This window comes from Erythrolamprus reginae, chromosome 1 (genome assembly GCF_031021105.1).
Source record: "Erythrolamprus reginae isolate rEryReg1 chromosome 1, rEryReg1.hap1, whole genome shotgun sequence".
Lineage (NCBI taxonomy): Eukaryota > Metazoa > Chordata > Lepidosauria > Squamata > Dipsadidae > Erythrolamprus > Erythrolamprus reginae.
Genome location: NC_091950.1, coordinates 1386173 through 1400596, shown reverse-complemented (window position 1 = coordinate 1400596; position 14424 = coordinate 1386173). Strand labels below are relative to the sequence as shown.

The 14424-nt window shown below is 38.6% G+C and overlaps 1 protein-coding gene across 1 annotated transcript in view; it reads left to right on the top strand.

The window, feature by feature from the left end:
- The first annotated feature begins 4340 nt into the window (after positions 1 to 4340).
- Positions 4341 to 14424, top strand: part of LOC139158162 (vomeronasal type-2 receptor 26-like) — a 37526-nt gene continuing 27442 nt past the window's right edge. Inside the window, exons 1-4 of the mRNA XM_070735580.1 lie at positions 4341 to 4457; positions 6909 to 7730; positions 10421 to 10639; positions 11787 to 11916. Coding sequence (XP_070591681.1) covers positions 4341 to 4457; positions 6909 to 7730; positions 10421 to 10639; positions 11787 to 11916 — 1288 coding nt within the window. The remainder of the gene's footprint in view (positions 4458 to 6908; positions 7731 to 10420; positions 10640 to 11786; positions 11917 to 14424) is intronic.

Sequence of the window (14424 nt, the reverse complement as noted above, 5' to 3'; positions counted from 1 at the left end):
TCGCAAAAACATAGATGTCCTTGAAACCCCACCTCTGGATACAACACAATCATACCCACTCATAACTTTAATGGTCAGAGAAGGGGATACATTAGTTGCCCCATGCCTGATGACATAGATAGGTCTTCAGGCTCTTGGGAAAGGCGAGGAGGGTGGGAGCAGTTCGAATCTCTGGAGGGAGCTGATTCCAGAGGGCTTGGGCTGCCACAGAGAAGGCTCTTCCCCTAGGCCCCGCCAGACAACATTGTTTGGTTAATGGGACCTGAAGAAGGCCAACTCTGTGGGACCTAATTGGCCACTGGCATTTATATGGCAGAAGGCGGTCCCGTACGTATTCTGGTCCGATGCCATGTAGGGCTTTATAGGTCCTCACCAACACTTTGAATTGTGTCTGGAAACTAATCGGCAACCAATGCAGGCCGTGGAATGTTGATGAAACATGGGCGTATCTGGGACGTATCATGGCTCATGCAGCCGCATTCTTCATGATCTAAAGTTTCTGAACACACTTCAGAGGTAGCCTCATGTAGAGAGTGTTGCAGTAGCCGAACCTCGAGGTGATGAGGGCATGAGTGACTGTGAGCAGGGACTTCCTGTCCAAATAGGGCCACAACTGGTGCACTAGGCAAACCTGGGCAAATGCCCTCCTCGCCACAGCCGAAAGATGATGTTTTAAAGTCAGTTGTGGATCAAGGAAGACGTCACAATCAGGAGGCTGTGAGTTTCATCCTAGGTAGAGGCAGATGTCAGGTTTCCTGCTTGGGCAGGGGGTTGGATTGGATGACCTGCAAGGTGCCTTCCAACTCTGTTAAATCTGTTAAACTATGGAACAGGCCAAACATGTCCATCTTGTGTGCACATGCTCAGTCTCACATAACTCAACTACCCATCTTCACCTTGACTCTCAACTGCATCTGATCTGTGAATTAACAAGAGACCCAAACTCATTTTTCTCCATCTGCTGTATGAAGAGCAGCTATTGCTCAGTAAATAGAACAATTGCTTTTTTCATGCAATTATCAAAAGAACAGTAATTCCTAAAGTATCCCCCATGGATTTCTACACGCACACACACACAAACCTTCTGAGATAAAACCTGTTTTGATGGTAAGTTCTCCCAGTGGGGGAGGACATGTCACCTTGACTTGTCTTGCAAAGAGTGAACTCCTGAGATTGCGGAGACTCGGCTGGGCTTATTTTCCTCCTTGGTCGCAGCCCAAACTGAGGCAAGTGGCAGCATGGTTGACATACATTTGTACTGGAGGCATCCAAGTGGCCCAGTCTCTCTCCAAAGCTCTGGTGATATTTCAGGTGCTACCTACCAACTCATCTTCTTCACAAGCGTGGATTTCTGATCTAGGAGGGAAGGTGAGAAGAATGGCTCGGCTGCCTCTTTCCCTCCCCCTCCTTCTCCTCCTGCTCTTCTGGCTCCTGCCTCCAACCTCTGCTAAGAGGATGCACACTGGATGTGCATTGACAAACACTTTGCAGAATATGAGAGACTTTTACAGGCCTGGTGATTTCATTATTGGTGGGAATTTTCCCATAGGAACCATAGAAACATTCACTACCCAATCCTACAGGAGAAAACCATTTCTGCTTGAAGACAGTGTTTCGTAAGTTTCTCGGTTTATATAAAGAATTGATTTGCTTTGTGTTCAGGGATTCCTGTCAGAAATACTAGTTCCAGAGATGTTTGCAATGTCCTGGCACAGTTTAGATCTTTTCTCAGTAGAGAACTGAACTCATAAAATAGGCTAAAATTTTCAGTCTTTCCAGAACTCTTGATCAGGAACATTATAAACCTTCCAAAAAATGAGGAGGGACAGCACATTAGAAATTCTGCAAGTGAAGAAGTTGATTTCCAATATGATGGAAAACTCCAAAATGGAGTCAACATGTTTATAGTGTGGAAGAGTTGGAATAAACTCCACAGTTTTGAAATCAGGATCACTCATAAATAAGGGCCTTCGTTAAGCCTATGCTGTCACCCCTACTATAGTCCTGTGATCAACCATGGTTTCCAGGCCTGAAGAAGCTGCTTCAAGAGGGAAACAAATGAATTAGGGTGGAAGAAAAGCAATTGGGAAGGATTACCATCACTGGAGCAAAGCGAAGGAGGGAGGAATGATGAAGGAAGGAATGATGAAGGGGTATCAAATGATCTGTGATATGGACAAATGGGATTTTCTCCTTTCACCATCAAATATTCTTCAAGGAATGTCCTTAACCAAAAACTACAATAGCAATAATTATTTATTATTATTATTTATTAGATTTGTATGCCGCCCCTCTCCGTAGACTCGGGGCAGCTCACAGCAATAATTAAACAATGTAAAACAAATCTAATCATTTAAAAAACACCAAAAAACCCATTATTAAAAGCAAACGTACACACAATCATACCATGTATAAACTGTATACTTAATACTTGTATAACTGTATAATACTTGACACTTCCTGCTACAAGACTACAAAAAGAACAATTGCCTGCCTTCCATAGAAGACCTGTATATTGTGCAGGTCAGGAGGGCTGAGAAGATACCTGCAGCCCTTGAAAGACGGCGTTTAAGGGGTGACTTGATTGAAGTGTATAAAATCATGAATGGGATAGAAAAAGTGGATAGAGAAAAATAAAGGGAAATATTTCTTCACCCAGAGGGTCGTTGGTTTATGGAATTCACTTCCAGAAGAGGTTGCGACAGCTGTCAGCCTTGATAGCTTCAAGGCAGGATTAGACAGATTCATGGATGCCAAGTATATCGGTGGTTATTGAAAGGGATGTCTATCTGCCGCCTCTATGTTGGGTGAGGCACGCAGGATTCCCTTGAGCACCATTTGTTGGGGGCCAAGGGAAAGGGAGAGTTTTGCCTTCTCTTTCTGCTCAAGATCCCCATGGACAATTGGTGGGCCACAGGGTGACACAGAATGCCGGACTCAATGGGGTTTGGCCTGATTCAGCAGGGCTCTTCTTAGGTTCTTATGACACCTCGCATCATAGACATAAATTGTTTCAACCCCTTTCCTCAGAACTCCACTATAGGGCATTGTGTGCCAAGACAATTAGTTGCAGGGAGAGTTTTTTCCCCTTATGCCATCAATCTAATGAACACCTAATTCTCACCTTCTGCCTAATGTTTATATATATTAATTTATAAAGTGTTGCTGTAGTATTATTATTTATCTTTCTTATTATCTTCCTCACTTTCCCATTTTATTTGTATTATTATTAGTAGTAGTATTTAAGATTTAATCTTCAGTCCAATTCACAGCCTGAAATAAATAAAAAATAAAAAAAATAAAAAAAATTAAAGAAAATAAAAAAAATAAAAATAAAAAAAACTAAAAAAAAAACAATTCACAGCCTGGGAGTGGTAAAAACCTAACAGTTCAAGTACAAATCAAGGACCTAAGAGCTGTTATGGTAATATCTGAATATATAGACAATTCTGAGTAAGGTGGTTTTTTGCAAAATCAGAATATTTAGGTCTGATAAGTTCAAAATTTCCATCTATCTAGGCAACGTTTGGGGTATTGCTCCAAGGGCTCTTATTATTATTGGTACAACTATTGGATTATTATTGCTGCTGCTGTTATCATTATTGTTGATTATCGCTCAGTCAGTCATACGTTCAGACTGAATTTGGCATTTTTGCCTACCTAAGCACATAAGAAGAGCCCTGCTGAATCAGGCCAAAGCCCATCAAGTCCAGCTTTCTGTGTCCCACAGTGGCCCACCAATTGTACCTGGGAATCTTGAGCAGAAAGAGAGGGAAAAACTCTCCCTTTCCCTCGACCCCCAACAAATGGGACCCAAGGGACCTATTGAATCCTTTCCAAGGACCTGCAATAGGTAAATGTGGAGGTTTGATGATGTTACAGATATCGTCGCATGATGGAAGCTGTCCCCAGTAAACCCAACTTTTGCAACTGACTGATGGCAAAATTTTACTGTTACTGTTGTTGTTGTTATCTGTGTTCGATAAAATGTGTACTGAGCGCTTCTGTACTGGAGACAAATTCCTTGTGTGTCTAATCACACCTGGCTAAATAAAATATTCAAATTCAAATTACAAAGGAAAAAAATGGGGGAAAATAGCAGGATAAACTCCATCAGCCCACACAAACTTTGCTTAAAATTTCCCCAATGATTTTCTCCCCATAGAGTCATGCCCAAGAACTACCAGCAGTTCATGGCCTTGGTGTTTGCAGTCAGAGAGGTCAACAGGGATCTAGTTCTCCTTCCCAACATCACTCTGGGCTTCCAAATCTATAGCAATTATCAGACTGGGGTGGAGATTTCCATTATCAATCTCTCCTTGCTCTCCAGACAAGGCTGAATGGTTCCAGGCTATACATGTGGCATGAAGGACCCTTTGCTCTCTGTCATTGGGGGCCTCAACCCCAAATCCTCAAGGCAGATGGCCTCCATCTTCAGCATCTTCAAGGTCCCACAGGTGAGGGGGCTCTACTGAAAAGAATATGAGGTGGACAAACAATAGAAGCCCAGACAGAAGCCAAGAGGATAAGCTCATGTGTTTTGGGAGGCAAATGAGCAGTTTATGACCTAGAGAATCTGCACTATAGTTGAATTTGCTTTTTATATTTTGTGTGTTGAGATATGTTTTTATTGAACCCAAAAGTGATAGGTAATGAGATAATTCTGAAATGATATACTTTCCAAGAAGAATTCCTTCCTAATCTATTCTTCATAAAAGTGTAACCATCCTTTCTGTGTAGTCTGTTCTCTGTATTCAGTTGACGAATTGTGCCCTTATAATTTACATTGATACTCTAGAAAAAGTGTAGAAGAGAGCAACCAGAATGATAAAGGGACTAGAAACTAAAACATACGAGGGAAGGTTGCATGGATAGTCTAGCAAAGAGGAGGTCCGGGGGGGAGGAGGACATGATAGCAGTCTACAAGTACTTGAGAGGCTGCCACAGGGAGGAGGGGAACCCATTGTTTTCCAAAGCACCAGAGAGGCAGACGAGGAGCAATGGTTGGAAGTTGTCGAAGGAGAGATTCAACCTGGAAATAAGGAGGAACTTTCTGACTGTGAGAGTGATCAACCAGTGGTGAACACTCCAACACTAGAGACTTTAAAGAAAAGACTGGACTACTATTGGACTAGCATGATGTAGGGCAGGGGTCCCCAAACCTTTTACACAGGGGGCCAGTTCACTGTCCCTCAGACTGTTGGAGGGCCGGACTATAAAAAAAACCTATGAACAAATCCCTATGTACACTGCACATACCTTATTTAAAGTAAAAAAGAAAATGGGAACAAATACAATATTTAAAATAAAGAAGTAATAAGTAATTAAGTAATTAATAATTAAGTAATAAAGTAATTTATACTTCTTTATTAACAAGTAAATTTAAACTTTAATCAACAAACTCCATCCATTTCTCTTCCTTCCTTCCTTCCCTCCCTCCTTCCTCTCCACTTCTCTCTTCCCTCTTCCTTTTCTCTCATTTGTTTCATTTTCCTCTCCCTCGTTCTTTCCCTCCATCATTTTCTCATTTTTCTCTTTCTGTCTCTCCCTCTTTCTGTCTCTCCCTCTTTCTCTCTCTCTCTTTCTTTTTCCCTCTGTCCCTCTCTCTTTCTCTTTCTTTCTCTTTCTCTCTCTCTCTCTCTTCTCTCTTTCTCTTACTCACTCTCTTTCTAACTCTTCCTCTTTGTATCTCTCACACTTTCTCTCTCTCCCCCTCTCTCTATTTCTCCTTTTCTCTCTCTCCCATTCTATCTCTCCTCTTCCTTTCTCTCTCCCTCTCTATTTCTTTCTCTCTCTTTCTCTCCCTCCCTTTGTCTCCCTCTCTCTTTCTTTCTCTCTCTTTTCTTTCTCTCCCTTTCTCTCACTCACTCTCTTTCTATCTCTCCCTTTTTGTATCTCTCCCTCTCTCTCTCTCTCTCTCCCTTACTTTCTCTTTCTCTCTCTCTCTTTCTTTTTCTTTCTCTCTCTTGCTTTTTTTCTCTTCTCTCTTTCTCTCATTCCCTCTTTGTATCTCTCACTCTTTCTCTCTCTATCTCTCCTCTTTCTTTCTCTTCCCCTCTTTCTCTCTCTCCCTTTCTATCTCTCTCTCCCTCTCTTTCTCCCCCTTTCTCTCTCTTCCTTCCCTCCCTCCCTCCCTTCCCTCCTTCCTTCCTCTCCATTTCTCTTTCCCTCCCTCTCTTTCCCTTTTCTTTCTTTTGGTCCACTTCTCTCTCTCTCCACTTCTCCAGCAGGCACCGCCTCTGCACTCTCCCCTTTGCTCTTCCCCCATGGCAGCTGCCATTGGTGCAGCGACAGCGGTGGCTCCTCTCAGACCAGGCCCTACCAGCAGGTGCCACTTTCCATGCAACTCCAGCCTTCTCTTGCCCCGGCCAGCATGGCCACCTCGCTGCTGACACAGGTGGCAGGGACCACCCTGTCTCCCTTCAGGGCCTCTTTGACAGCCCTTCCCAGCAGAGGCACCACGTCTGCCTTCCCAACAGCTCCTACCACCAGCGTGCAGCTCTGCTCACCCGAAGCCAGGCGTTGATGCTGGGGAGCGGGCTTCGGGCTTTCGGCATCAGTAACTGCCACGGGGCCGTTGTTGTTTTTGTTGTCGCGACGGCTGCCCTGTGCCAGCCAGCAAAGCATGGCTGCCATGGGCCAGTTAAAAGACCTCAGTGGGCCGCATCCGGCCCATGGGCCATAGTTTGGGGATCTCTGATGTAGGGTGGACTAGATGGCCTGCAAGGTCCTTTCCAACTCAATGGATGAATGAATGAATGAATGAATGAATGAATGAATGAATGAATGAATGAATGAATGAAATTAAGCTTGCCACTCAAAGTGAGCCAGCCTAACTGGTGTGGCAATAATCCATGTCACAGTAACTCCTAAAATCACCATAAAATCAATAATCTCACTTTCTCCAGCTAGGCGTTGGCTTTGAGATAACCCGAGGAGGCAGAAGAGTTTATCCTTCCTTCTTTCAGATGAACCCCAAGGAATTTTCTGAGTATGTGGGTTTTGTGCAGCTGCTTCTGTATTTCCAGTGGAACTGGGTTGGGCTTGTAGCCCCTGAAAATGACAACGGAGAACGTTTCATCTCATCTCTGGTGCCAATGCTCAAGGAGAAGGAGATCTGTTTGGCTTTCACTGAAATATTGAAATCGAATTTTCTTCTTCATACTACAATGTTGAAATTACTTCATATGATGGACACTTGGGCTAAAGCTGAAGTGATTGTTCTATTTGGAGACCCCCAAAGTATTTCAAATGTACAGGTGGCAATGGGTATCCATGGACATTTGAGAAAGACATCATTCTGGAAAGTTTGGGTGTTAACTTCCCATTGGAAACTTAGTGTGTTGGGGAATCAAGACATCTTGAAATTAGTAAAGCCCTTCCACGGGTCTCTGCATTTTAGGCTCCACACTGGGGAGGTCTCAGAATTCAGTCGTTTCCTCCTGTCTTTAGACCTACTGGAGCCACAAGGGGATGTCTTTCTCCCTCCATGTTCGGAGAGGTTGTTTGGCTGCACGATGGACAAACCAGGCAGGATCCTTCCAAAGGGGGGAAAACCATGCACAGGAAAGGAGAATTTACAGACTCTGCCTTCTTACGTTTTTGAAACAAGCATGGAAGGTGAAAGCTACAATATCTACAATGCCATTTTTGCTGTGGCACATTCATTGCATGCAATGTATGGGTCAAGAATGCTTGAAAAGAGGGTCTCAAATGTCCAGCCATGGCAGGTAATAATAATTAATAATTAATAATTAATAATTAATAATTAATAATTAATAATTAATAATTAATAATTAATAATTAATAATTAATAATTAATAATTAATAATTAATAATTAATAATTAATAATTAATAATTAATAATTAATAATTAATAATTAATAATTAATAATTAATAATTAATAATTAATAATTAATAATTAATAATTAATAATTAATAATTAATAATTAATAATTAATAATTAATAATTAATAATTAATAATTAATAATTAATAATTAATAATTAATAATTAATAATTAATAATTAATAATTAATAATTAATAATTAATAATTAATAATTAATAATTAATAATTAATAATAATTTAATAATAATAATAATAATAGTTTATCATTGTGAATGCTCCAACAGGAGGTTTTAATAGAAATATGAAAGAAAGATAGAAAGATAGAAAGATAGAAAGATAGAAAGATAGAAAGATAGAAAGATAGAAAGATAGAAAGATAGAAAGATAGAAAGATAGAAAGATAGAAAGATAGAAAGATAGAAAGATAGAAAGATAGAAAGATAGAAAGATAGAAAGATAGAAAGATAGAAAGATAGAAAGATAGAAAGATAGAAAGATAGAAAGATAGAAAGATAGAAAGATAGAAACATAGAAAGATAGAAAGATAGAAAGATAGAAAGATAGAAACATAGAAACATAGAAACATAGAAACATAGAAACATTGACGGCAGAAAAAGACCTCCTGGTCCATCTAGTCTGCCCTTATACTATTTCCTGTATTTTATCTAAGGATGGATCTATGTTTATCCCAGGAATGTTTATTTTTATTTTTTTTATAAATATTTTTATTAATGTTTCAAAGACATGCATGACACACATAACATATAACATTAAATGGAGCTACAGTTGCTCCACTCAGGATAGAAGTCTTCATTGTACAGAAAAAAGAAAGAACTTATTATTGTTTAGAACCATCCAGAGAATATATAAGAATATCCGTTACAACTCACTGCATAGGAACACATCTAATAGTATATTAAAGTATATAAAAAAGATTTTAATTTATGAGTTATATCAAATCCAAATAGGAAAAAAAAGGAATGTTACATTGTATTATAAAAAAACACAATCTAGTTTACTTTTTCTATTAAGTTCAATTTTTTTACTAATATTTCAACAAGCTTATATATTTTTTATTTTATCCCACCAATTAAATACCCTCTGCCAAATGTTATAAAATTCCAAATCTTCTTGATTGTTTAACCACCTCGTCATCATATCAAGTTCAGCACATTCTAAAACTTTCTTAAGTATTTCTTCTTCTTTCAGAGTCTCCTTTTCTTTCCATCTTTGTGCAAAGATAATCCTAGCAGCCATTGTTCCCTGTAAGCTGTGCGTGCAAGGAGCCGGGCGTTGGAGTTGGGAGCGGGGAGTGAAGGAAATTTCGGAGGCGCCGCACACACTCCCCATCCCCCTGCCAGCCCATGGGTGAAAGGAAAGGGAGCCGGGGCCGCCCCTGCCTCCCCATGGTGCCTCCGGTCCCCTTGCGCCCCTGGCCTCTCACCACTGCCCCCCACCCACCCGATCTGCCTCCTCTCTGGCTTTCTCCACCTCCCACCTTGGGGCGCGACTTCTCCTGCAGCCTCTCCTCCTCCTCATCCGCCCTCCCCGCCCCTCTCGCAGCCCCTTTGCTGGGAGCACTTTTGTCCTGAGCTTTCAGCAAGGGGGCTGCAGTAGAGGCAGGGCAGGCGTTCCCGAAGCACTCGGAGAAAGTAATCTCACAGCCCCCTCACTGAGAGAGAGAGAGAGAGAGAGCAACAGACAGAGCAAGATAGAAAGAGAGAGGGAGAGAAAAAGTAAGTGAGACAGAGAGAAAGAGGGGGGAGAGAGAGAGAGATAGCAAGAGAGAGAACAAGAGAGAGAAAGCAAGCAAGAGAGAGAAAGAGTGAGTGAGAGAGAAAGCAATAGAGAGAGAAAGAAAACAAGAGAGAAAGAAAACAAGAGAGAAAGAGTGAGAGAGAGAGAAAGAAAGAGAGAGCAACAGACAGAGCGAGATAGAAAGAGAGGGAGAGAGAAAGTGTGAAAAAGAGAAAGAGAGCAAGAGGGGGAGAGAGAAAGAGAGAAATGACTCTTGATTTAAAGCATATGGTAAAAAGCACCCAAATAATAACAGAGAAATAAACCCAGCCTCGTGTGTGTGTGTGTGTGTGTGTGTGTGTGTGTGTGTGTGTGTGTGTGTGTGAACTCTTGAACCATTTCCAATAGCCCTCACCTGTTTTTGGAAATGGTTCAAGAGTTCACATACACACACACACACACACACACACACAAGGGGGGAGGAGACAGGGATGAAAAAAGGGGATAAGATAGTAATAATAGTAAGAGATTTTGGTTTTGTTTTATTATTAATTTCTTTTAATAAAAAAGAAGGGAATTTTTTTCTTATATATTTGTTTGTTTGTTTATTTAATTTATTTAATTTATTTAATTTATTTAATTTATTTAATTTATTTAATTTATTTAATTTATTTAATTTATTTAATTTATTTAATTTATTTAATTTATTTAATTTATTTAATTTATTTAATTTATTTAATTTATTTAATTTATTTAATTTATTTAATTTATTTAATTTATTTAATTTATTTAATTATTGGCATTGACTCCTAATTTCTGTAGGTCTCTTTTAGATTCTTCCCTATCTGAGGCATGTCCAGTTCAACACCAGTGCTGGAGAGGAAGTCTCCTTCTCAGAAAAAGCATTGTTGTCTGCTCGTTATGATCTTCTTAACTGGCTTTTTCTCCCCAATCAATCTTTGGTCCCTGTGAAGGTTGGGCAAATAGATCCCAGGGCTTCTCCGGACCAGCATTTCACCATGAACTCCCATGCAATCATCTGGGCCACAAAGGTGAGTTGAAAGGAAATCTCATCCATTCAGGAAAGTCTTCATTGTCCCTTAGAGGGGCGGAACATCGATCTCGAAAACGACTCTATTGGATGAGAAAATATTTCAGGAATTTGATGAAAAAAACTGCATTCAAGTTTAACGTATTTGAGATTTGAAGCCCAAGATCGGGGTAGGGTGGGGGAGACCTCCTGCAGTTCCCATTCAGTTGGATCCTCACAATTCTTGGCTTTAGAAAAGCTGCAGCTTTTTTTTAATGTCACAAGCCTTCCTTTGCATTTGGAGTCCCAGTTCCAATCTCCAGCATTCACTGGTGGGTTGGGATTGCCATTGGCCTGAATCTTATTCTGGTTTCTGGTTGGCCCTAGTAAACCATTTCTTATGAAGACATTCTAAACCTGGAAACAGAAATTTATTATTTGTGTGTGTGTGTGTGTGTGTGTGTGTGTGTGTTTATGTCAGATCACCCAGGTATATTGAAGGAACGTCACAACTCCTTACTGGGATTTGATCTGGCAGCTTCTGCCTTGTAAGGCAGAGAATTAACCTCTAGGCCACCAGATTAAATCCCTTCAGCTTTGTACCAGGGAGGGGCTGTATGTTCTTTCTGTTGGATCACCCTGGTATATTGAAGGAACGTCACAGCTCCTTACTGGGATTTGATCCGGCAGCTTCTGCCTTGTAAGGCAGAGAATTAACCTCTAGGCCACCAGATCTAATCCCTTCCGCTTTGTACCAGGGAGGGGCTATATGTTCTTTCTTTTGGATTACTCTGGTATATTGAAGGAATGTCACAGCTCCTTTTTTGCCTCTAGGCCCAACCCAGGGCCATTTCAAGGCAGTTAATTTATTCATAGCCAACAATCTATATTCTGTATGTATCACATGTTTTTTGCCACTAGCTGATGAGGCCAGAACAAGGCCGAAATAGTGCTATCCTAGCCTCCCTTAATTTTCAATATTCAGCAAAAACATGTAATACATACAGAACATAGTTTGTTGGCTATGAATAAATGAAGAAGGCCGACTCTGTGGGTCCTTACTCGCCACAATGAGGTAAGAGGTTAAAGGCGGTCCCGTAAATTTAGAAAGAGAGAAAAGAAGTATAGATTACTTAGGCTATATAAAATATTTCTCTTTTCCCTTTTAGAAGGTGCCCTTTGCCAGGTGTGGCCTGAAGAGGTGCCAGGCAGGAGAGAGGAGGAGAGTTCCAGAGGGAGAACAGGTTTGCTGCTACCAATGTGACCCTTGTCCAGAAGGAACCATTTCTGATCAGACAGGTAGGTCAGAGCTCCAATGTTGATCTTCCAGGAAGTCGTTCAGTGGAAAAATATTAATTTTGGATTCAGTTTTGATAGGCTGCTTTACCTGCTTCAATATATTCCTATTTTCGTTCCTCCACAATTTAATATATATTAGTTGGAGGGAATAATTCTTAGGTTATATACTAGGCTTTCTTTTTTTTTTTTTTTTCAATTTTTTTATTATTTTTTTCATAAAAACAGACAAATACATACAAACAATAAACATAAAGTGGGGGTATATTTCCCCCGCTTCTTATGAAAGTATACATTCAAATATAGAAAAAGAATACATAATTAAATATATGTTAACTATTATAGTAAAAAGAGTTAATAAATTTGAGTTAAAGTTTTACAGATCTTGATGTGAGTGTTAAGTAGGGTTAGTATAACATAATTACCAAAAAATACCTTTAATATAATCTTAATTACTATAGTAAAATAGTGTCAAACTTTCAATCCAAACAATAGAGCTAAATTCAACTATTATACATCTTGGTATGTTGCTTATACTTATACATACATACACTACTATATCATAATCGTCAAAAAGTCCTTTCAAACTAATATTAATATTATTATCACCTAGGTAAAAACTAATACAAAAAAAAAAACAACTAAAGATATATCTTATTTTTTCTTATCTATCCATTTATAGACATTGTTCCATGTTTCATAAAATTTAGTATCCTCTTGATCGCTTAATCTTCTTGTCATCATATCCATTTCCGCGCAATCTAATATTTTAGCTATGACCTCTTCTTCCTTGGGGATTTCCTCCCCTTTCCAATTTTGCGCATATATTATTCTAGCCGCAGTTAATATGTGTATAATTAAATAAAAGATTTCTTTCTTGTAGGTCTGATTTGTAACACCTAGTAAGTAAAATTCCGGGGTATTATCTATATCTTGCTTTATTATTTCTTTTAATATTTTTTCAATCATTTTCCAATATATTTTTGCTTTACCACATGTCCACCATTGATGATAATAAGTTCCTATATCCTTCTTACATTTCCAGCATATTGGGGATGTTTTGGGAAACATTTTTGCTATCCTATTTGGTGGGAGATGCCATCTATAAAACATTTTGATTTGATTTTCTTTTAGGGAAACTGATTTAGTCATTTTCCAATTATTAATCCATACTTTCTCCCATGTGTCTATATCTATTTCCTTGCCAATATTTCTACACCATCTTATCATAGTATCTTTTAAAGTCAACTCTATATTTTTATGAGCGATAAGTAGTTTATATATTTTCCCTATCATTTTTGTTGAATTAGTGGTAATTAAAGTAGTTAAAGGATTCTTACTTTTATTAAAAATGTAAAGAGTTTTATCCTTCTGATATCTAGATCGGATCTGGGCGTAGTGCCACCAATCTATTATTATCCCTTCTTCTTGTAATTCAATTCTAGATTTAAGCTTCATCTGATCATTTAATAGTTCTTTATATCTATAGGTTATTTTCTTATCCTTTATAGACTTTGGATGTATTATTGCTTCTAAAGGAGCTAGCCAGTCTGGGATACTTAAAAAATGATTTTTCTTTATGTCTTTCCATACTTCTAATAAGTATTTCCTCAACGTATGCCTTTTAAAATATGAATGGTTTTTGTCCTTATCATACCATAAAAATGCGTGCCATCCAAGCATTAAATCATATCCTTCTAGGTCAAGTGTTCTTTTGTTATCTAAAATTATCCAATCTCTAAGCCATGTTAATGCAGCGGCCTGATAATATAGTTTCCAATTTGGAAGGCCAAATCCACCTCTTTCTTTAATATCTTCTAAACAATTCATTTTTATCCTTGCTTTTTTACCTTGCCATATAAATTTTTTAACTAAGTTTGTTAAAGTTTTTAAAAAAATACCCCCTGGGTTTATTGGTATTGTCTGAAAAAGAAATAAGACCTTGGGTAAAATGTTCATCTTGATTGTTGCAATTCTTCCTAAGAAAGATATTTTCAAATTATTCCACATTGCTAAGTCATTTTTAATTTCTGCTAGTAATTTCATATAATTATCATTTTTTAATGTTATTGTTTTCGCTGTTAAATTTATTCCTAAATATTTTACCTTTTTTACGATCTTTATTCCAGAAATATTTTCTAATTTAGTTTCTAGTGTTTTATTAATATTTTTAGTCAAGTAATGTGTTTTGTTTTTGTTTATCTTTAGACCTGCTACGTTTCCATATTGTTCAATGGTTTGTAGTAAGGTAGGAACTGTTGTAATCGGCTCTTCAATTATAAACATTAGATCATCTGCAAAGGCCTGGAGTTTGTAGGTTTCATCTCCTACGGTTAAACCTTTTATTTTGGGGTCCGCTCTTATTTTAATTAATAAGGTTTCAAGGGTCATAATAAATAGCAATGGTGATATAGGACATCCTTGGCGAACTCCCTTATTTATATCAAGTATTGGTAATTGACTATTATTCAATATTATATTCGTTGTTTGTTTTGAATATATGGTATCTAT